Genomic DNA, 23,988 nt, shown 5'->3' with positions numbered 1-23,988 from the left:
ACGCTGCAGGATGGCAGCAAGTAGGGAGTTGCAGGAGTCCAGGCGGGAGATGACAACAGCCTGGATGAGCACTAGCGACGAATCACAGCCAGATTTCTTTCCTAGCATAAAGTTTGATAAAAGAGATGAGTATTAGCAAAAGCAAGGAGAATGATTATATTAATGTACAATGAGCTATGATGGAGAATAATCACAATATTAATTCGATTTTCAGGCATGGCATGTACATGGCATGCTTACTTGCAATGGTAATAATGCCTTCAGGTAATAACAATAACCATGCTTGATTAATTTGATGTATAATGTGGCAAATGCTATAGTAGCAGCAGCAAGCATCAGCCCACTATAGCTAAATAACGCCAGACAAGATTACAGACTGTAATCAATGTATGAACAATGTCACATTGAGCATGCTCAACATTATGTTAAAATTGAAATACTTCTGAGACCTCCGAACGTAATGTTAGCATTAACTAACGTTAACCCTAAGCCGTTAGCATTAGCTACCGTTAGCATAGCTACCTAGCCTATCAATATAGTTGACGTTAATATAAAGAAATGTAACATTAGATAATGTTAGCTAAGTTATTCAACATTGACCCACTTACCCTCTAGATCAGGGGTGTCAAACTCAAATACACAGTGGGCCAAAATGTAAAACTTGAACAAAGTCGCGGGCCAACATTGAACAAATGAACATTTTAATATGGACCCAAACAAGTTTTGCTTTAACATTGAATATGCACTTATCACTTTCGCTTTTGGTGCGCATCAATGGTGTGCACTAACATATGTGAATACGCCCTCAGACACAAGTGTTGGTGCTCCATCTGCTCAGTAGAGAAGCTTGTAAAACCCTGACTGTCCTACAGCCAGGCAGACAGACAGACAGCCGGCATGCAGACAGACAGCCAGGCAGACAGGCAGGCAGACAGGCCGGCAAGAAGGCAGACAGGATTGAATGAACAGGAACAGAGCAAACACAGCGGCCGGCTAGGTCAACACAGGGGGCTCTATCACAGTGAGACGTTACATAACGTAAAGCTTCTGTTTTCTGCCTTTCTTTTCGCCATTTTTAAGAAGGGGTAACACGGTTACAGTTGTAGTATGAGATTGCTATGACTACTGTCACAGAAGAGAGGGCGTTTCTGGGTCCTGTCTTGATTGACGCGGCAAAACAACAGCAGAGCATTATGGGATTTGTAGTATTAGCGGTGAATGCGCTGTATAATACTGGTGGGCCAGCTCTAGTAGTCATTTGGTATTGCCTCGCGGGCCAAATATAATTTTGCCCGCGGGCCAGAGTTTGACACCCCTGCTCTAGATCTTTTCCAACTATGTCCTAAAGTAACCACATGTCATGATCATTTGCATCATAGACATACGTTCATATCTATGATTAGCATGATCATAGCAGCTTCATTGCTAAAAGCATAGCAAATGTTAGCCGACGTCATTACATATGACTTCCTATCCAATCAGAGGCAGAGTAGGGCGGGTCTTCCTATGGTGACGTGTTTTCCGCCGAGTTCGCAGGACTCGGCAGGACTCATGAACGCGCGCCCAGCGTCCCCGAGGCTCGTTCACAGCACGTTTCAAATGGGCTCGATACAGGTATTGGTGGCTTCAAAAACAAAAAAAAACAATTGAATTAAAAGTTTATATTGATTAGATTGGTCTCTGATGCTGAATGATACCCAGAAAAATGTTGTTTTCCTTTTCTAGCCCTATCTTTCATAATCCACAAACCATGGGAAATAAGGGTCTTGGGCCGCATGCCGTCACGTGACTTGCAATACCGAGCTTGGCCTGAAGCCCATGGTGGTTTCAATGCGCCAAGCTGATCCTGGGGGCTTGGCAGAGATACACACTTGAAATTCGGTGCAGTCGTTTTTGCGTAATCCTGCTAACAGACAAACACCTGCACGCACGCACGCACGCGTGCGCACACACACACACACACACACACACATGCCATCGAAACACCTCTCGCTCTGCGCCGTGGAGTATGGAAGTTTTTTAGGCTCTTTATTCAAATGGAAATACATTTTGCAATTGGCAATTCAATGTGCAATTTGGTCATGCAATTTGAAAATGCATTTTACAATTGGCAATTCAGTATGCAAAGTGGCAATGCAATCCTCAATTCACTTTGAAGAAAAAATAGAATGAAAGCTGAATGAATTGCATGTCACATTGCCGTGGTTTTCACTTTGAAGAAAAAATAGAATGAAAGCTGAATCAACTGCATGTCATATCGCCGTGGTTTTTGGGTGTCTTTATTCAAACGACCATTCAGTGTGCAGACCCGCCCCATTCTCTGCCCCTGATTGGCTAACTCTAACCTTAACTAACGAGTACCAGCCAATCAGAGGCGAAGGCCATCCTCCTTTGCGCTCCGCTCCAAGGTTACTATGGTAACGTGCTATCAACAGTGGTGGCACGTTTCTATTTATCCACTGCTAGCTATAGACAGCTATCTTCCGATTAATAATGTCTGAAATGTCTGCTATGAATAGAAAGCTGATTCAAAATCTAGCTGAAACTCTGTCTAAACAAGTGAAACACTGTGAGTAAAGTTATCATTATTTCCTTTTTTATAGTAGCTAACGTTAGTCAAGCAAGCTAGCATAAATTAGCAAGTGCTACCTGGTGAGCCATAGCCTAACGGGCAAAATGTCTCGCCCTGGGAATGCCCGGATGTCTGGGTTTACTATGTGTGTGTGTGTGTGTGTGTGTGTGTGTGTGTGTGTGTGTTTGTGTGTGTGCATGCGTGTGCGTGCGTGTGTCCATAATCATGATGCCTCTGTGGTGCACATCCCTTATTTGCTGCAGTCAATAAACCGGAAGCAGAGTGCCTGATCCGACTCTTCAACCGTCTCCTGGGGGAGCAGAGCGAGCGGAAGCAGGGGAATGGCCTAGACAGAGGGAAGTTCAGGAACATCCTGCACAACACGTTTGGAATGACCGACGACATGATCATGGATAGAGGTAGGAGGACTGTAGCCCAACTTTCCATATCACAAACACAGATTAATTGAGAAGAACAGGGAATAAACATCTCATTGGTACCAGTATTAAATAAACCACCTTAAACCTCAGCGAGGTGGTCTAACGTTCTCTCGTGTCCCTTCTAGTCTTCCGTGCGTTCGATAAAGACAACGACAGCTACGTCAGTGTAAAGGAGTGGATCGAGGGACTCTCGGTCTTCCTTCGGGGCACATTGGACGAGAAAATAAAGTGTAGACAAAGACATCCAATCGAACACACACACACACACACAGCTAGACTCCTCACACAATTGGTCCTATTTTTACTAACTCTCCATGCCACTAACGTCTGCCCACTTGTTGGACTCAGACTGCTTTGACGTGTACGACCTGAACGGGGATGGCTACATCTCCAGGGAAGAGATGTTCCACATGCTGAAGAACAGTCTGATCCCACAGCCCACGGAGGAGGACCCAGACGAGGGCATCAAAGACCTGGTGGAGATCACTCTCAAGAAGATGGTGAGGGCTACAGCTCAGGCTGTACGGCTACTGCCATTCCTCAAACACACATGCGTCTCTAGACTGTGCTGTCTGTCACCCTCTCCGCTTTCATCCTGTTTAAATGAACTAGAAAAAAAAAATTCATACAAATGTCTGCTTCATGTGAAATAAATACATTCAAACAAACTTAAAACAACACACATTCTCAGGACCACGACCACGACAGCAGACTCTCCTATGCAGACTTCGAGAAGGCAGTAAGGGAAGAGAATCTCTTGCTTGAAGCTTTTGGGACGTGCCTTCCTGATGCCAAGGTAACCTTATCTATGCCGTAAAGAATATGAACAGGACTGTCATTTCTTTTGACAACTGTAATTCCCTGCACAGTACTACAGTATATGCTATCATTAAAATATCTGTCTATCTATCTATCTATCTATCTATCTATCTATTTATGTCTACCTATTATCTCTGTGTGAGTTAGTGTTGTTTTTCTTTGTGTTACAGAGCATTAAGGCTTTTGAGCAGCATGCGTTTCAGGATCCACCGGAGCGATAAGGACATTACCATTTTAATTTGCTACACACACTGTATTTATTATTCATGAAACCAGCTGCAAAATATATAAATATACAACATGTGAACACCGTAAGTAAAGTACTGTTGATGTCCTTATTTCAGTATCTGCATGATGTTGAGTTCAGAGCTGTGTTTGTGTGTGTGTGTGTGTGTGTGTGTGTAGTGGATATCTGTTATATTCTCCTTCGGGGCTTGACTTTGGTCTTCTTCTCTGTCAGCTTGATATCAGGAACCGATGTGACCTAAGCAAAATGAATGAAAGAATGAGTTGACTGCCTAAAATCTCTTGTCACATTATTATAATCTTTAAGGTGTGATTGATTTTGACAACGAAACTGTATTTGATATCGGGCTACCTTTTTCATTGTATTCCTGATCAAGTCGGCCGTTCTGTTCAAGGATTCGTCCTCCATATCCATTTTGGGCGGTTCTGGTAGTCTTGGTCCAACAATGGGTTCTTCGTTTCCCACAATACCAAACAACGGGTCCTTACAAGTTCCGTCCATTTTGCGTTTCCTGTTCTCCAAGTCCGTGGTCCTGGGTACAAATCTGATAGCTGGAGGTGGATCTTTAGTCGGTCTGCGAACTATCCTGTCTCCACTGGAAGAGGTGGGACCAGAACTGGGTCCAGAGATTGAGCTGAGTGTTTGCTGCTGTTTAATGTCAATAGCATTATGCAATGTCCCCATTTTGTCCTCAGTTGGTACAGTCCTGTGTTGATGTGCCTGATGCTCAAACGGGTGCCTATATAGGGTGTGTCTATTGTGAGATTCCTCTCGAGGGGGCAAGGGCAGTAAAGGGAAGCCAAAGCAATGGTCGGTGTTTGAACTCTCGCCCCTATGACTAGTATCTGTAGTTCTTGGCTCATCTCTGCAGGTTGTCGTCTCTGGTGTAGATGAGGCGGGTGTGGCAGAGGGCGTGGCCTTCTCACTCTCTTCCTTCTCTTTTGCTTCACAAAAGAAAAGAACCAATCAGTCTCTCAACGTAATATCATCCTGTATTCCACTCCGGTATGCAAAATGTAACTCTTAACAATCATTATAGATGTTGTTTTTTGGAGTGATGCGCTAGCACAGCACATTCAGATGACCTGTACCTTTCATTTGTGTAGTTCGGACCACGTATCTCCTCCTGTCCTGCAGCTTCAGTCTGGTGTCCTCCACGCTCTCATACTCAGGGGCGTAGCACACATGTAGTATTCCACCAAAGAAGCTCTTCTCATCCATGTTCCGCTTGGCTGCTCTGAAACAGAATCACAATTAAATGTATTATTACTCTCTGTAAATTCCACAGTCTATGAAGTCTATGACTAGGACTAGGCCTCAATTAACTGTATAAAGCTAATACACTGTTAGATTTAACTGAAATGTAGCCTAATTAAACAGCATATTCTATGAGATCCATATGACATCTCGTGGTCCCCATCTAAGTCCCCATGCTGACCTTGCACTAGTGAGCTTCTGGAACTTGATGAGGTAGACCTCTGTGAACTCTTCTGCTGGGTACTCGTCGAGTGCCCTGTATTCTTCCACAACCCCATACAGAGCACATAGCTGAACCAGTTCTGTCATCACTCCAATGGCTGGGACTCCTTGCACCATCAGGTAACGAGACTCCAAGTTGATGGTGTACACCTAAAGGGAACAGATTTCAGAGTGAGATGAACACCGAGGTGTAGCTATAATCACTGGGGAGCTGGCTTGGTCAGTTGGTGTGCAGCTCACACTGATTGGGTATATATGTTACGCTTAATTAATATAGCAATTAAGTGTAACTCCTACCTTTACTGCTTTCAGTCTTCTTCCTTCTCTATACTTCGGTCGAGATATGCACACTTTTTGCTGTTCGTGGTGTTTGTAAACCTCGGGGGTGCTCCAACTGGAGCTGCTGTTGGGCGCCGCCATGTTTAGTGCAGAATGTAACTTCCTTTATCTGCTTTCAAAATAAAAGTCAAACCCGGATAGGGAGATGTCAATAAAATCTGTACGCGGACTCTTATTCTGAAGGTAGCTCAAGATAAACAAATCGGACGACGGTGCTCAGACAGAGGTAATCGATCAGCTACCGATGCCATTGCCCTCCTGTGTCATAACAGAGTACTTCGATCAGAAGGACAGTGTCCCTGGTTGTCCCAGCCGTGCTCATACATCCATGGTCTCAGCTAGCTAGCCTAGGGACATCTTTAACCAGTTATGCTTGGGAGCTATGGCATCCAACCGGTCACGCTGGTTTTTAACAACTCTAAAAACTGTTTTCTTCACCTTCCTTCCAACTTGATAACACAGCTTTCTCTTAACGAGGTAAGATCAAGAACGTTTAGCACTAGTCTAGCTAACTTAGCTGTCTAGCTCTCTCATTAGCTTTAGCTCACGGTTAGCCTTGCGTTATACGACCACACGACACTTGAGGTTTCCAGCCTATAACACAACTCATACTGTAGCTATGATGGTAGAGTAATATGTTGCATTTGGTGCAGAACCAGGCTCTGGAGCTGTCCTGGGGCCATGGATCTGCAGTGTGGGGCCATGGATCTGCAGTGTGGGGCCGTGGATCTGCAGTGTTCCTCAGCTGGACTCCAAGCCGAAGCTCACAACTGCAAGATCATAAAGTGGAGTTGAGTAGGCACCTGGGGGACAAGCTGGGATTCAAAGACGGAGAGCAGGTAGACTTGATCAGTCCATCTACATTAAAGATACCGCATCATTAATATGAAACTCACTAGATGCTTTTGAGAGCCCTAGACAAGTTTTAAGTTGCAATAATAACGTAACCTGATGAATCGTATCTTTTAGGGCTTCTTGCGGCCCTGTCAGCAGGTCCTGTCAGTCCAGCAGGTGTTTGTGGAACCTCTGTCCTCTGATGACTGGGAGATCCTGGTAAGTCTGATCTTAAAGTCGCACTGAAATGAAAAAAACATTCTGTCCCATTTTGGTTCACATAATTGGTCATAGTGTTCACCTATTCAACGATGTATGCCAAAAAAATTACAAAATTCTACTTTTGTTGTAATCTTATATCAAAGTATATGATTTCTTACTTCCTGGAAAACGGTAGGTCACGTGCGATGGCGACAACAGGTACCTTAGATTTTAGGCCAATAATCTCACGACATCCACCCGTCAATCAACGCTATCCTTCTATCGAATCTGTCTAAAGTTCTTAAAACACGTCCACTTGTCAATGTTCCAATCAAATTCCTTTAAACATATGTCCCGCCCTCATAGCTTGTTTGCGTCGGAAATCCGTCAAACTACGGAAGTTAGATGATCTCAAACGTCCGTTTCTGTGCGACTTTAAAACAGTGTGGACCGGTTGGCAGTATTTCAGTAGCCTGGGTTAACCACACTGATCCTTCTCAGGAGCTCCACAGCACTACTCTGGAACAGCGGCTTATGGACCAGATCAGAGTGGTCTTCCAGGACGCTGTGTTTCCTGTGTGGGTGGACCAGCGCACCGTCATCTACATCAGGATAGGTTAGTAGTACCTGTTTTTCAGTTTTTATCCTCATGATAAAAGGAGAAAAATCTAATTTTATTATGGTTCTAGATTGTGTGTGTGTTGGTGGGAATGTTGTGTGTGTGTGTTGGTGGGGAGTGTTCAAGGTGCTGTTAGTAACATAAAATTTGTTCATGGGAAATGTATAGTATTAGAAGGGGGTAAAACATGAATCGGCAATATTCTTGTTAAACGTCTAGAGAGTACGTTTAACAAACACACTCCATCTTCTCTCTCCTCTGTAGCATCTCTCTCCCCAGCCGTCCCCTACGGGAGACTGGAGCAGTTCACCGAACTCCTCGTCTCTCCCAAGATCCGCACAGGAAGTGAAGACCTCGCCGGCGCCCCCTTCAGGACGGCCTTGCTCAGCCAGAACCACAGGCAGCCCAACTTTGACCTCTCCTCCTCCCCTAGGTCCTCTCTCAAGAGCAGTGTCCAGGAGGCCCACTCGGACCCCCCTGGACAGCGACCTAACCCTAGCTCTCAGAGACACCAATGGGGCGGTATTGCAGACCTGAAGAGCCTGGTGAGATCCCTGGTAACGGGGTCCTATGACCCGGTGAGAGAGATGCCCCCCGTTCCCGCCATCCCCGCCCTCCTGCGTGACTCTGTCTATAGGGTATGCAAGGCGGCGCCATTGTCCTTACCCCCTGAAATCAACCACGGGGCTGTTCACCTGCTGCCTTGGGGGCAGCACACGGAGGGCAGTTTGAAGGGAGGACAGCCGGCCGTGACGTACGGCCTGTTGTCCAGGGTACCGTCTCCCAAGGAGGCGAGAGAGAGCGCCAGGCAGGCTATGGAGAAGAAGAAGCAAGGAGGTGGTGCTCAGGCCGTGGGGGGCGCGGGGGAGGGAGAGAAGGCCAGGGTGGAGGTGGAGGAGGAGGTCAGTGTGGTTAAGGTGGTGTGCCACCATGTGGAGAGGCTTGGAGGAGATCAGAGGTCTTCCAGAAGAGGAGAGCTTCACAGTGGAAGGGTCTGCGTGAGTACATTAACACCCATGGTCTCTTAAGAACCACTAGTGACTAAAGAGTCAACGTTGATGTACCCCATCACCTCATTCAGTGTCACCCACAGTAGGCTCTATGTTCACAGGTTCTGTCTCACAACGTATGGTTCAGTATGATAGGCTTGGGAACCTAACCCGCAAATATTATGAATGTCTGCTGCAAATGGACCTGACAACGATCCATAATGGATCGAAACATTGTCTAATTTTGATAAATAAAGAAGTCTAAACTATAGCTTGGTGTGCGGGCTCTATCCTAAAATCATGTTGGAAAATATATAATATTGTTTTATATTGGTAACCAGAGGGTAACATATTAAGTCCAGGTGTAATCATATCTCTTGCTGTTATGATTGTGTTTTTCAGATCCCGGAGCTCTTGAAAACCAGGCTTAAGATTGACCCCCATTCAACCGTGAGGATCAAGCCAGTAAAGACGCCTCCTAAAGTGGCCTCCAGCGTCAGCCTGCGGCCCCTGAACCCGCTGGTGAGGCCCTGCTCACCTCTCACACCATGGCCCCCGTGGTCCTCCAGGCCTCTGTTTAGACGGAAACCTGAGTGTGGTGAGCGACGTTGTGAAACGCCTCGTTGCTTTGTGATGTGATGCAGCCTGAAGCCGACGGCGAGGAGGAGGTCCGGGCAGCGTTCCTGGGCTGGCTCCACACACAGAGCCACGAGCCGCTGGCCTGCCTGACCGCCCGCTCACACACCATCCTCCTACAGGGTACTGAAGGTAGAGGCACCCTTACAAACATCTACACCATATGGACCATCTGGAAATTAGCCTATGGCTATAATGGCTATAATTGGGTGTATTTACATTTGCTGAAATGTGTTCATTTTCTGTAAGTGTTTATTAATGTACAGTGTCCCCCTTGAACAAATCAAATCAAATGGACACAACTATTGGGACACCTACACATTACACCTACAGGAGCTTGTTTGACATCCCATTCTAAATTTATAGGCATTAATATGGAGTTGGTCCCCCCCTTTGCAGCTATAACAGCTTTCACTCTTCTGGGAAGACTTTTGAGTGATTACTATAAGATTTTGGAGTGTGTCTGTGGGAATATTTGCCCATTCATCCAGAAGAGCATTTGTGAGGTCAGACACTGATGTTGAACGAGAGGGCCTAGCTCGCAATATCCGTTCTAATTCATCAGGTGTGTGATGGGGTTGAGGTCAGGGCTCTGTGCGGGCCAGTCAAGTTCTTCCACATAAACCTCACCCAACCATGTCTTTATGGACCTTGCTTTGTGCACTGGGGCAAAGTCATGCTGGAACAGAAAAGGGCTTTCCCCAAACTGTTACCACAAAGTTGGAAGCATAGAATTGTTCAAAGTGTCTTGGTAAGCTGAAACATTAACATTTTGGACAAGGGTTGCAAATTTCAAGGAATTTCATTAATCAATAACTGTTAACCTTAACAAACAATAGTCGATTAATTAATAAGAACGTCCCGCGCTGGAATGCGCTTTGCTTGCTTCATTTTTGTGTCTTCCGTTGTGTTGTTGAAATTTCCTGGCATCCCAATTAGCCTTCACTACATGGCGGGGCGCCCTCATGTGCAGTCAGACCTTAAATCATGATTACATTTCACGCAACTCCCGTTGATAACGTTTGTTCAACAAAAAAAAAAAGTTCTGTTGCATTAACGAGCAATTAATCGAGTAACCAAATCTTACTCGAGTAAATTCTTATCGCCGATTAATCGATAGTCGATTACCTGTTAACATCCCTATTTTGGACAATTATATACTTCCAACTTTGTGGGCACAGTTTGAGTTTTCTGTTCCAGCACGATTGTGCCCCAGTGCACAAAGCAAGGTCAGCCAGAAGATATTATGCCTATGAATTTAGAATGGGATGTCATAAAAGCTCCTGTAGGTGTAATGTGTACTGTAGGTGTCCCAATACATATAGTGCACCTTAGACGCTGTGAATGACATCTGAAAATGAGATATCAATTTAATTAAAATCACTTTACTGGTGCCCTGGGAGGAAATTCAATCGATTTTTCTTGCCATAAAGACAATCTACAACACTATCACCATACTGTTTCATGTGCTCTGATTTAAACGAATCTTTTCTGCTGCTGTGTAGTGAATGTGGAGTTGGTCCTGACGGTGTTGAAGCCCGAGCCCGAGGGAGAACCGGCAGACCAGTTGTTTCTGTTAGCTCCATCTGTGATACGGAGCACAGACATCCAGGTATCGGTCACAAGCTTTCCCTGGGCCCACTCTGGAGGCGGGGGCACCGCCAAGCGCAGAGGTTATAATAGTTTTGCTTTTTTCATTAGTTTTTATTTTTATATCGTTTTAACTTTTTGTTTTCAATTTCAGTTTAGTTTTGATTAGTTTTAAAGCAGGTTTTCTAGTTTAGTTTATTTTTTATTTTTTGAAAATGCTTAGTTTTAGTTTAGTTTTTATTAGTTTCAGTATTAGTTTTAGTTTTCTTCTTCTGCGCGTGAGACCATCCTGATCTCACAAGCTCATGTTGCTTCACTCCGTGTGAAACAATCCATCTGGTGCACGTCAGGTTACTTCTACGCAGGGACACAGCTAAAAAAAAAAATGGAGGATAGATTTCATATCCACCCAAAATACTAGGCTTATGTATGAAATGAAAAAGACTAAAACTAAGGACATTTTCTCAATAATTTTAGTTTATTTTAGTTAGTTTTGTAAACACACAATACAGTTTTAGTTAGTTATCGTTTTTTTGTAAAGCCTAGTTTTTATTTTTATTTCAGTTAACTAAAATGTGTTTTCACACCAAGTTTTCGTTTTTTAGTTAGTTTTCGTTAACTATAATAACCTTGGCACAGACGGTTTCCTTCCGGCGGCCCCTTGTTAACCAATTGAACTGTTCACCCACGGATCACACTCTGCAGTGATAGTTTCAGCATCTGGTCTAGTTTTTCCCATGAGCCGTGTGAGTGAAGTGCAGGAGCAGAATGGCTCGGTGGCAGTTGTGGTGGCGTGAACAGCCGGGCTCCTGCTCGCGGGAGAATTGATGCTTGGCGGCGCTTCCTAATCTAGTGTGAACCCAGCGTTAGTCGTCTGCTGCTGTTGTTCATCAAACTACTCATCCATGGATCTCAAATACTCTATTAACGTCTAGTATACAAAAAAACTCACAGCTCATCGTTTTTGTTTGTTTTTTCCAGGTAATCAGGGAGCCTGTAGCCATGCCTGCTGTAAAAACCATCGTTGAGGCCCCCAGTCCAGACCTTCCCTCTCTCACCACTCTTGGGTAAGCCTCTATTCCCTATTTATTTTTTTTGAAGATATATTGTTTAGGGCTTTTCAGCTTTAATGGTATAGGACAGTGTAGAGAGACAGGAAATGTGGGAGAGAGAGAGGAGAGGACATGCGGCACAGGACCCGAGCCGGGAATCGAACCCGCGTGTTTGCGGCGCGTGAAAGCACGGTACTCACTCAAAGATCTTGCCCAGCTGATCCACATCGGAGCTTCCTCGAAACAGCGGCCTGGGGGAATGAAGAGAGGCCATGTGTCTGGTTATTGCGCTGAACGCACGGCTTAATAAAGTTCAGAGGAATGCGATCGCCCCGAGTGAAATACCAGTTATTCACCGGGCGACACCGAGACATGACAACAGCTCAACCAGAGACCGGCCTGAGACCGGGACACAGTCTGAGCCGGGAATCGAACTAGTCTTCATATGGTGCGCGCCTTACCCGGTGAGCTACTGAGGCTCCCCTCTATTCCCTATTTATGAACGGCCATTTTTATTTCCGCTGAATTGCAGACAGCTCATGCATCTCACTTAGTTTGAGTTTACATTTGTCTGTGTGCGATGTGTGTGTGTGTGTGTGTGTGTCTCCGTTCTCACCTTTTCCACAGGGGAGTGGACGAGCTGAGCAGGGCGGCGTTCCAGTTCATCTCGCACAGCCTTCTGGGAAGTCCCCTCGCACGAGAGCTGGTGTCCATGGGGCGTGGCCTCAGGGGCGGAGCTCTGCTCATCACCGGGGCCAAGGTGACCTCTGACCTGAAGATGTCAGCCTGTTGACGGACCCTCTGTTCGTGTAGCGTTAGTGTTAAGAGTGCGTCTCTCCTTCCAGGGGGGTGGGAAGACGGCGTTGTCCACAGCTCTGTGTAGGAAAGCTGAGGAAGACCTGGACGCCCACGTGGAGGTGGTGGACTGCAAGATGCTAAAAGGTAGGAACACACACACACACACACACACGCTGTACATAGTATTTTATTTTACACTGACGCGCACACACACACACACACACACACACACACACACACACACACACACACACACACATACATGCACACACAGGCTGCTTCCCTTTGGAAAAGTGGAGTGTCAGGATCAGGGTATACTGTATGGACCCCCCCCCCCCCCCCCCTTCTCTGTGTGAAGTGCATTGTGTTGCCTCTGTGTATGAAATGTGCTATATAAATAAAAGTTTGATTTAATTTGAAAGCTGATACAGAACGGTGTTCTAACCCTCAGGCAAGCGAGCGGACACTTTGAGACACATGTTGGAGGAGGTTTTTGAGCAGGCGGTTTGGAGACAGCCCTCTGTGGTCCTACTGGATGGCCTGGATCATGTGACTGGGGCACCGACCTCACCAGAACACGAACATGGCCCGGAGGCTCTCTTGCGTCAGCACATTGCCCAGAGTACGGCACCCCAAACTGTCCTTGTGTGTGTTTGTTTGTGTGTAGCCCGGATTTGAATGTGTCTGTTTGGCGGTATGCCTAATTAATAGCATTTGTCATTATTGTGTTTGTGTGTGTGTGTTTGTTCGTGTATGTGCATTTGTGTGTGTATGTGTGTGTGTGCATTTATGTGCATTTGTGTGCGTGTGTGTGTGTTTGTGTGTGTGTGCGTTTGTGTGTGTGTGTATGGGTGTTTGTGTGTGTGTGCGTGTGTATGTGCGTTTGTGTGTTTATGTACGTTTCTGTGTGTTTATGTACGTTTGTGTGTATGTGTGTGTGTGCGTGCGCTTGTGTGTGTGTGTGTGTGTTCAGGTCTCCGGGATGTGGTAGACGACGTGGTTGTGCGCTCCAGCCTGGTGTGTCTGGTGATCACCAGCCAGAGTGAACAGTCTCTCCACCCCACCCTGAGAGAGGTGCAGGGCTCACACTTCCTCCAGGGGCGCACACACATCCAGGCCCCAGACCAGGTTGGTACTGTGGGCACACACACACACGAATGCATACACACACACACGCACATGCACACACACGCATACACGCACACACGCACACACACACACGTACACACACATTTTTTTATATTGCTGGTGGTAGCGTGTATGTTTTCCTATATTTTTTAAATTATTTCATTGTACAGCACCTTGTAACCTTGGTTTTAAAAGGTGTTTTATAAATACATTTTACTTACACACACACACTAGGGCTGTCAGCACAGAAATGATATCCGACTTTCTCTCTTAAATATTTTTTGAAAATCAAATATAAGCCTACAATCTTTATTATTGGTATTATATAATTTTGCATGGAAAATGATGCATACAACGGAACCACTTCTAACCACAAGAGGGCGCTCTCCGCCTATTGTCATGAACAAGCACCAACGGAACTTTCGGTCTGTGTTCACAGGATTCAAGTATTCAACTAATGTTAGTCAACATGAGGGACATTTAGTGCAAACAGGGTCATTTAATCAGGCCGATAGCCTAGCCAACTGAAAACCAAACAAGAGGAATAGCCTGTCGTGCTGGTCCACTTGATCGTATTCAGTGCTTGTTTACAATGTTGCCTTCCGGCTGTTGAGAAGATGAGCTCAGATTTTAAGGATGTACGGTATTTCCTCGCCACCTAGATAGATAGATACTGTCGTTTGGCTGTTTTTTTGCCATGTTGAAAAGATTGAATACAAAAAAAAAGTGTTTTGGCATGATAAGAAGATGGGCGGGACTTGGAGGCTGTGTGACGCATGCTGCTTTGCGGTAGATCGATTGTGCATTTTTTCCCCATAGTCGAAGTTCGAGTATTTATTTGACAGCCTTAATACACACACACACACTCTTTGGCTTTCCTTTGTGGGGACCGCTTTAAACGTAACCCTAACCATAACCCCCCCCAAAAAAAACTAAACCTAACCTTAAACATTACTGTACATTTGACCTCTAAACCCAACCCTAATTGTAACCTAAAATTAACCCTAAACTTGTGAGGACCATCCTATGTCCCCACAAATCACCACATTTCTTATGTTTAACTTATAGTATAGTAATGTTAAAGTGCACACACACACACACTCTCTCTTTCATACACATACAGAAGGCATGCTAACTGTATCTCCTGTTTGTTTTCTGACCCCCAGATCCAGAGAGCAGAGATCCTACGCTGTCTGATCCAGAAGAAGACCACCCTATCCGAGGAGACCCTCCGCACGCTCGACCTGGGGGTCGTTGCTAAGGAGACGGAGGGCTACCTGCCCCGCGACCTCGCCCTGCTGCTGGAGCGGGCCGTCTACGCCAACGCCGTACACAGAGGCCAGAGCGCCCAGGGTAATAGACATGCGCGCGTCGCCGCTCACAGACGCACACACTGACTTCACCTGGTGTTAAAGAAACTAGTGCAGTGCCCGTTCAAAATGGGCCTGTTCAGAACAAGTTTTTGCTTGGGCTCCAGTATTCACACCTGCAAACTTGTCACCTTTTGGCTACAGACACCTTTGTTATGTCAAACAGGGTAGTTGAAGTGAATCTAGAGGGTTTTAATTTTGTATGTTGTCACCTTTTTCACTACTCAAGAGTTTGCAGGTCTGAGTATTGCCACTTGCAGCTTTATTGAGAACCACTGCACATCCTTGTGTCCTGAGCAATATACCTGCCGCATTTCAACTTCATACAGGGCGCGGTTCTCAAGAAAATTTAAATACAGACAGTCCGAAATACAGACAGAGACTCCTCTCCTTCCATTATTGTATGAGTAGTTATGATACCCGTTGGAGCACACAATCAGTAATATTTAATTATTTATCCTAAATAAAAATGATGATGATGATGATGAAAAAATCTAGCCCTGTCACCGTCTGCCCGGGACCACCGCCGGTACCTGGGCCAAATATCAGTACCGTCAGGCCGGCGGTGTCCGAGGAAAATGGAAACAGACAGAGATACAGAGGTGTACTTATTTATGTGTTAGATAGTATGATGAAGGTTCTAATCTATATACGGATGTCTCCATTATCAGGGGTGTGTCTGTCATGGAGGGACTTCCTACAGGCTCTGAAGGGCTTCACCCCTCCCTCTCTTTGGGGGGCCAACCTACACACCCCTAGCGGGCCGGGGCTGGAGGGGGTGGGCGGGCTCCGCGACGTACGGCAGCTCCTAATGGACACCATCCTACTGCCCGCTAAGGTGAGTTTCACCGGCGGCCAATCAGAATGTCTGAATGAGTCATGCCGTAAAGGTGACAAACGGAATGTTTTGATATCCCAATTCCGAACAATCCGCCCTCTTTTTGACAGGTTTCTTCTCATTTTGTGCCCATTAGAAAAATATGTGCGTGTGACATTGTTTTGCTGTGTACTTGTTTCCTCTGTGCCAGTATCCGGTCCTGTTCTCCAGTCTTCCCATCCGCCAGCGTTCGGGAATTCTGCTGTACGGCGCTCCGGGCACAGGGAAGACCCTCCTAGCCGGAGCTGTGGCCAAGGACAGCAACATGAACTTCATCAGCATCAAGGTAACGTAGAGTCGCTGGAGTTCACAGAACAACGCAGGCTTGAGAGGTACTATGTAACTAGCGTTTGCCTGTTTTAATGCCCATTAAATCCCGACATAATTTTTCCACTTTGTTTACTATAGTTAGGCTGGAAACTTAATGGCATGCTCTGCTCTGAAAGGAATGTGTCCCATTTGAATGTGTGTGTTTTAGGGTCCTGAGCTGCTTAGCAAGTACATCGGAGCCAGTGAGCAAGCTGTGCGAGATGTCTTCCAGAGGTCTGCTGTTCACTATGGAACAGGCTCGCTGAATCACTTAAAACATTTAAAACTACAGCGTTACATTTTTATGAACGATCTCTGACTCGCCTTATAAGTGGGTGTAGTGTTGACATCTGCACTATCTTTGTTTCTGCACTCTTCCTCCTCCTTCCCCTCCTCCTCTTCCTCCTTCCACTCCTCCTCCTCCTACTTCCACTCCTCTTCCTCCTTCCTCTCCTCCTCCTCCTCCTTCCACTCCTCTTCCTCCTTCTCCTCTTCCTCCTTCCCCTCCTCCTCCTTCCACTCCTCTTCCTCCTCCTTCCACTCCTCTTTCTCCTCCTTCCCCTCCTCCTCTTTCTCCTCCTTCCACTCCTCCTCCTTCCACTCCTCCTCCCCCTCCTCCTCCTCCTTCCACTCCTCTTCCTCCTTCCCCTCCTCCTTCTCCTCCCCCCCCCAGGGCCCAGGCAGCAAAGCCCTGCATCCTTTTTTTCGATGAGTTTGATTCGCTGGCTCCCAGGAGGGGTCACGACAGCACAGGGGTCACAGACCGCGTGGTCAACCAGCTCCTCACCCAGATGGACGGAGTGGAGGGACTGCACGGTGGGTAGGACAGGCTGGAGACCCCCATAACAGGGTAGGACAGCCGGCTGGAGACCCCCATAACAGGGTAGGACAGTCAGGCTGGAGACCCCCATAACAGGGTAGGACAGCCAGGCTGGAGACCCCCATAACAGAGTAGGACAGCTAGGCTGGAGACCCCCATAACAGGGTAGGACAGCCAGGCTGGAGACCCCCATAACAGGGTGGAGGGTCAGGGTGGGACAGGCTGGAGGAGACCCCCATAACAGGGCTTCAGTTAGCTGTCTGATATATACATATATATATATATAGTACAGTATTGTTTCTCAAGGTGGTATTCGCCTCTATTTTTAACTTAGCTATTTATAACTAAGTGTTCAGTGAACTGAGAAACGTCTTCATGGTGTGTGTGTGTGTGTGTGTGTGTCTCTGTTAGGACTGTCAAATAAATACTTGAACTTAGACTGACTAGTTGTCAACTTTTGTGGAAAAATGCATAATCGATCTTCAAAATGTAGATTCAATTAGTAGGCTAGCGGAAAGCAGAGCGCGTCACACAGCCTCCCGAGTCCTGCCCGTCTTCTAATCACGCTAAAACACGTTACATTAGTATTCAATCTTTTCAACAAGGCCAAAAAAACAGCACCTCGGTATCTACTACCTAGGTGGAGAGGAAATACCGTACTTCCTTAAAATCCAAGCGCTTCCTTTTGGTAGTCAGCAGGCAACGTACGATCAAGTGGACCAGCACTATAAGGCTATTCCTCTTGTTTTGTTTTCAGTTGGCTAGGATATCGGCCTAATAAAAGGACCCTGTTTGCACTAATAGTCATCCATGTTGACTGGATATTAACATTACTTGAATCCTGTAAACACAGAGACAGACACGAAAGTTCGGTTGATGCTTGTTCTTAATAGGCAGCGAGCGCCCTCTTGTGGCTAGAAGTGGTTCCATTCTATGCGTCATTTTCTATGCAACATTCTATAATACTAATAATCGAATATAATCGATTTTCTGAAAATATTTAAGAGATAAAGTCAAATATCTTTTCATTGCTCAGTTGACAGCCCTAGTGTGTGTCTGTGTGTGTGTTTATGCTTATTATGGGCGTATTTATTTGTGTGTGTCCAGGTGTGTATGTCCTGGCTGCCACCAGTCGTCCTGACCTCATAGACCCTGCTTTGCTGAGGCCAGGAAGACTGGACAAGTCCCTCTACTGCCCCCCACCTGACCAGGTACGACTGCACGAAGGCCAAGCCTCTCTCACTTGGCCATAGGCATTGACAAAAAGATTTGGTCGATAAAATCAAGTAATAAACTGAATAGTCTGTTACAGTTGTTTTATCTCAGAAAAGCTTGTCACGGACAACTATACTAGTCCAAAGGATTGAAATGACTCCCCCTCATACAATCGCTTCAATTCATTTGCCCAGAATAAAATGGACTGAATTTAAAAACTAAAACCTGGGTTTTGGGACTTGGCGGCTAAGGGCTGTGCCATACGCCCATATATGGAGTTGTTCTCTCCTACTAGACCAGTACATTAACCCTGGCTGTTCTGTCCTACCTCCAACCAGACCAGTACATTAACCCTGGCTGTTCTGTCCTACCTCCAACCAGACCAGTACATTAACCCTGGCTGTTCTGTCCTACCTCCAACCAGACCAGTACATTAACCCTGGCTGTTCTGTCCTACCTCCAACCAGCCCAGTACATTAACCCTGACTGTCCCCTCCTACCACAACGGTACATTAACCCTGCCGGTCCTGTCCTACCCCCGACCCAGGAGGCTCGTCTGGAGATCCTGCGAGCTCTGGCCAGCCGCCTGGCCCTGGCGGCTGATGTGGACCTGGAGCAGCTGGCGGCGGCCACGGAGCTGTTCACTGGCGCTGACCTCAAGGCTCTGCTCTACAACGCCCAGCTGGAGGCCATCCACAGCAGCCAGGGGTCCAGCCTACTTCATGTGAGGGTGACTGAGGCCGTGTCCGAAATGCCTGCTACTTGCTATATAGCAGGCGAGAAGTAGCATGCTACATTTTTCTCGCCTGCTATATCGTTTTTGTGGAGTAGTAGGTACTATATAGCATGCTACTTCTCGCCTGCTATATAGGAAGTAGCAGGAATTTCGGACACAGCCTGACACTAGGGGGTGCTAGGATAAGTAGCTGGGCTTAGTAACGCTAGGCTAAGTAGCAGTAGGCTAAGTAATGCTAGGCTAAATAGCAGTAGGCTAAGTAGAGCTGGGCTAAGTGGAGCAGGGCTAAGTAGAAGAAGGCTACATAACGGTAGGCTAAGTAGCAGTTGGCTAAGTATGGCTAGGCTAGGGAGAGCTGGGCTAAGTAGAGCAGGGCTAAACAGAGCTGTGCTAAGTAGCTCTAGGCTACGTATTTAGAGATGACCTAAGTAGCGCTAGGCTTACCGGAGCCAGGCTAAGTAGAGCTAGGTTAAGTAGAGCTACCCTACCACAAGTGCTAAGTTAGAGGGAAAAGATAACAGAGCTGAGATCTAGAGGCCGCCCACAGTATTCTGTCCACCCCTTAGCCTATTGCATGTGAGGGACACAAACAGAGCCGCTAGATCTGGGGAGAGGTAGAGTTAGATTTAAAGTCGCACTGAAATGAAAAAAGCATTCTGTCCCATTTTGGTTCACATAATTGGTCATAGTGTTCACCTATTCAACGATGTATGCCAAAAAAAATACAAAATTCTACTTTTGTTGTAATCTTATATCAAAGAATATAATTTCTTACCTCCTGGAAAACAGTAGGTCACGTGCAATGACGACAACAGGTACCTTAGATTTTAGGCCAATAATCTCACGACATCCACCCATCAATCAACGCTATCCTTCTATCGAATCTGTCTAAAGTTCTTAAAACACGTCCACTTGTCAATGTTCCAATCAAATTCCTCTAAACATATGTCCCACCCTCATAGCTTGTTTGCGCCGGAAATACGTCAAACTACGGAAGTTAGATGATCTCAAACCTCCGTTTCTGTGCGACTTTATGGAAAGGATGTACAGCAACAGTATAACAGATACTGTAGACTAGAGGACCATCCACAGTAGCCTTGGTCCTATTCTACCACATGTGAGTCTGGCAATCACCACTAGGGGGCGCCTGTACCTTGTACACTGTGCTGGTGTGCTGCATCTTGACCACGATTAACCTACCAACCTATTTTACCGTGCCCCCCGTCTCTCTGCGTCGCCAGGAGCTGGGGTCGGGCTCGGACAGCGACATGAGCCTGTCCTCCATGATCTTCCTGAACCACAGCAGCGGGTCGGACGACTCGGCGGGAGAGGGAGAGTGGGGTCTGGGGCCCGGGGTGGCGGGTCTGACCCTCGACCAGTCCGCCGCAGGTCTGCCAGAGCCCCGAGAGGCTGAAGACCCCCGCGGAAACATCTGGAGGCTGTACTACGGCAGCTCCTACGAGTCCGAGCTGGGCGACCCCTCGTCTCTGGGACTGGTGAGAAGGGGCACACACAGACACACACACACACACACACACACACACACACACTCAAAGAAGTAGGGGACCCCCAACATGTACATACACACCCACTCGGCATGTATATACACTCGCATACTGACAATCAGGACACACACACACACACTTATTCAAAGGAGGGATCACAACAAAGTGTATTACATACTGCGTTCAAGAATGTTATTACATAATGCGGCAGATTATTACAAAATGCGGCGTTATTACATAATGAAGTGACAATTCATTACATTATTACATAATGCACCATTATTACATAATGCGGCAACAAGGCTACCTCTACCTGATATGTCGCAGAAAGCACAGAGTCAGCATGGTGGGGCCATGGTACCTACAGTACTGGACACTAGCACTATCTGGATATTGATAATGAATTGAATTGAATTGAATTTGAATTGAAACCTTTATTGCCCCAGAGGGGAATTTGTTTAGCACACATCAAGCATACAGAAAACATTGAAATGCTCGTGTACAACTTAGGCTTGTTTGCACTACTAGGCATCCTAGGCAACTTACTGTTTACACGTGTCTCGTCCTCGTCACTTTTGTCTGCCCTAGTCTTACATTTGTATTACTTATAGGCAATTAGTTTGACTGTGCTTTTTGTAGTCTTGCTGGTGCAACACAGACATTTTCCCCTCGGGAATCAATACGGAACCTATCTACCTGAACCCTCCTCACACTACCTGAACCCTCCTCACACTACCTGAACCCTCCTCACACTACCTGAACCCTCCTCACACTACCTGAACCCTCCTCACACTACCTGAACCCTCCTCACACTACCTGAACCCTCCTCACACTACCTGAACCCTCCTCACACTACCTGAACCCTCCTCACACTACCTGAACCCTCCTCACACTACCTGAACCCTCCTCACACTACCTGAACCCTCCTCACACTACCTGAACCCTCCTCACACTACCCGAACCCTCCTCACACTACCTGAACCCTCCTCACACTACCTGAACCCTCCTCACACTACCTGAACCCTCCTCACACTACCTGAACCCTCCTCACACTACCTGAACCCTCCTCACACTACCTGAACCCTCCTCACACTACCTGAACCCTCCTCACACTACCTGAACTCTCCTCACACTACCTGAACCCTCCTCACACTACCTGAACCCTCCTCACACTACCTGAACCCTCCTCACACTACCTGAACCCTCTTCACCACACTCTGCTTCTGGCCCTCCCCCCTCCCCCTCCCCCTGCCCACCCCCGCCCCCCTGCCTGCACCCCTCCCCTCCCCCCTCCTCTCCTCTCTCCCCAGAACTCCCAGAACGTGTCGGGTCCCGACTCTATGACCCATGACCTCACAGGGGCGTCGGTGCGAGACCCAGGCGGCTCCCGCCCCCCCGCCTACATGTCCTCCATCCAGAACGGCTACGAGGAGCCCAGCCACGAGCAGCTAGAGCGCCTCCTGCAGGACGTCAGCAGCATCAAGAACAGCTACAGGAGAGCCACGGTGAGTCAGGTCAGGACACACACAGCGGTTAGTGCTGTTGACTTTGGTCCAAAACCGGGATTCAAACCCCACTTGTGTTTCTGTGTTTATTTTCTTCCAGGGGTGGGAGGCAACATTGTGTGGTTGTTTGTGGTTTATTTTGGACCTGGTTCAGAGAGAGAGAGAGAGAGAGAGAGAGAGAGAGAGAGAGGGAGAGAGAGAGTGGGGGGGGGAGATTGAGACAGGGAGAGAGAGCGAAAGGGCGAGAGGGAGAGAGTGAGGTAGAGAGAGAGTGAGGGAGAGGGAAAGGGAGAGAGAGAGCAAGGGAGAGAGCGAGAGAGAGGGGGGGGGGGATTGAGACAGGGAGAGAGAGCGAAAGGGTGAGAGGGAGAGAGTGAGGTAGAGAGAGAGAGAGTGAGGGAGAGAGAGGGAAAGGGAGAGGGAGCGAGAGAGAGAGGGGGGGGGATTGAGACAGGGAGAGAGAGCGAAAGGGTGAGAGGGAGAAAGTGAGGTAGAGAGAGGGAAAGGGAGCGAGGGAGAGAGCCTCTTTTAGATGGACCTACAATGCTTTGTACATGTTGTGCACTGTGTGTATATGAAGGATAGTTCTACAAGTTACATTTGCTTCAAATTGAAATGTGTCAAATTATCCCGTATGGGCTGGGTCATCTAGGGACAACTTGACACACTAATACAAATGCATTCCTTCATTCACTCGATGCAACTTGTCCGTCGTCATGGTGTGTTTGCCTGTCCCGCGTCTCCAGGAGGAGGGTGGGGTCCAGGCCCAGGGCGGGGTCCAGGCCCAGGGCGGGTCCGGACGGCCAGGCCTGCTGCTGTGTCAGGCCCACCTCAGCTCCGCCCTCGGCACCACCAGGCCCTCGCTCAACACAGAAGACTGGAAGAGATACTCTGACCTGTGAGTACTACTGTAGTACAGTACACTAGTGTATACTCACCGTAGTGTTCATATTGCTACACTGTCATTCACTGATGTTGTGTTCAAGAGCATCAAGAGATGGATTCATCCATTATTGCTATTTACTGTAGTATTTTATTCATAGATATCGATATGAGCATTTCCTGGAGCCCAAAGCAAGTGTTAAACCAACGTTTTGTAACAGTGAACGTTTTGAACCAGCCGTTGCACACAAATCATTTTTAAGTCTATTTTTCAGTCACGCCACAACTTCTGGAAGGCGTCTTTCTGTGTGATGCCATGTGCTTTGAGTATATTAAGATACAATTACGAAATCATTCTATAATATTTTTATCCCTCCGTCAAAGTACATTTCCCTGTGCGATCAGGGGATGAGAATGTTTGTTCCGTTTCCACATTCAATTTCTGTCCTTGTCGACACATCGTTATTCAAGGCACTTTGTTTTGACTTGAATGGTCAAGTTTCACTTAAATCTGACAACCGTCTTGTTTTTAGCATTTTTAAAATTTCATTGACTCCTTTTGTTGTTGTTGGAACAAAGAGAAAGATAGAACAAACAAAACTGTATTCATCTGGACTGACTGACGCTTTCTCCTCCAGCGTTACCTTCAAAAGGTTATTTTAACGTTTTATTCTTTTCTTTTTCAGATACGATTCTTTCTCGGGGAAAACTCAGAATAACACCGCTTTCAAACCAGGACAACGTGTGACCCTAGCTTGACCTCAGAATGTTCTTCTGTTTTTCCCAGTATGCATACATAGTACACATATTCCCCAATGTCATACAGGGATCGTTAATTTATTCCCATGTGATTAAAACTGATCTGAAGTTGCATACGCTCAGCACTATTAAGTACGTACCTTTTCACTAATATGTTCTGAGGATGCATGAGGATACATTGTATTAATGAAACTATGCGAGTATGTTTATATGTAAATTTATGTAAGCTAATCGTGTTTTCTACTGACGCAATTATACTTGTGATTA

General features: G+C 46.7%; 3 protein-coding genes across 4 annotated transcripts; 2 read left to right on the top strand and 1 right to left on the bottom strand.

Moving 5' to 3' along the window:
* Positions 1–2,493: 2,493 nt before the first annotated feature.
* clxn (calaxin) lies at positions 2,494–4,052 on the top strand (the record flags this gene model as incomplete). Its single annotated transcript, XM_084455419.1, has 6 exons — positions 2,494–2,569; positions 2,836–2,991; positions 3,138–3,242; positions 3,361–3,512; positions 3,704–3,808; positions 4,002–4,052. The coding sequence occupies 6 exons, from the start codon at positions 2,494–2,496 to the stop codon at positions 4,050–4,052; spliced, it is 645 nt and encodes a 214-aa protein (XP_084311545.1).
* A 194-nt stretch (positions 4,053–4,246) lies between these two features.
* On the bottom strand, positions 4,247–5,977 carry rbm48 (RNA binding motif protein 48; the record flags this gene model as incomplete). The annotated part of the gene is made up of 5 exons (XM_084455040.1): positions 4,247–4,315; positions 4,430–5,022; positions 5,170–5,315; positions 5,517–5,707; positions 5,855–5,977. 5 exons carry the CDS (start codon positions 5,975–5,977, stop codon positions 4,247–4,249), a joined length of 1,122 nt encoding a protein of 373 aa, XP_084311166.1.
* A 232-nt stretch (positions 5,978–6,209) lies between these two features.
* On the top strand, positions 6,210–23,961 carry pex1 (peroxisomal biogenesis factor 1). Of its 2 annotated transcripts, none has more exons than XM_084455411.1 (24): positions 6,210–6,373; positions 6,550–6,735; positions 6,866–6,949; positions 7,433–7,547; positions 7,815–8,548; positions 8,942–9,061; positions 9,184–9,298; positions 10,681–10,787; positions 11,747–11,832; positions 12,445–12,577; positions 12,663–12,759; positions 13,067–13,237; positions 13,589–13,743; positions 14,910–15,096; positions 15,785–15,951; positions 16,142–16,276; positions 16,469–16,533; positions 16,973–17,115; positions 18,227–18,330; positions 18,882–19,058; positions 20,312–20,566; positions 21,886–22,080; positions 22,827–22,978; positions 23,649–23,961. In XM_084455411.1, exons 1-24 carry the CDS (start codon positions 6,266–6,268, stop codon positions 23,719–23,721), a joined length of 3,864 nt encoding a protein of 1,287 aa, XP_084311537.1. In that variant the 5' UTR covers positions 6,210–6,265; the 3' UTR covers positions 23,722–23,961. The 2 variants fall into 2 exon arrangements, with proteins under 2 accessions (XP_084311537.1, XP_084311536.1); XM_084455410.1 differs by having other exon boundaries at positions 9,184–9,307.
* Positions 23,962–23,988: the final 27 nt, after the last annotated feature.

This window comes from Borostomias antarcticus (assembly GCF_949987555.1).
Source record: "Borostomias antarcticus genome assembly, chromosome: 21".
In the NCBI taxonomy this organism is placed as follows: domain Eukaryota; kingdom Metazoa; phylum Chordata; class Actinopteri; order Stomiiformes; family Stomiidae; genus Borostomias; species Borostomias antarcticus.
Note: the sequence above shows the minus strand (reverse complement) of the source record. Positions and strands in the feature narration are given on the sequence as shown.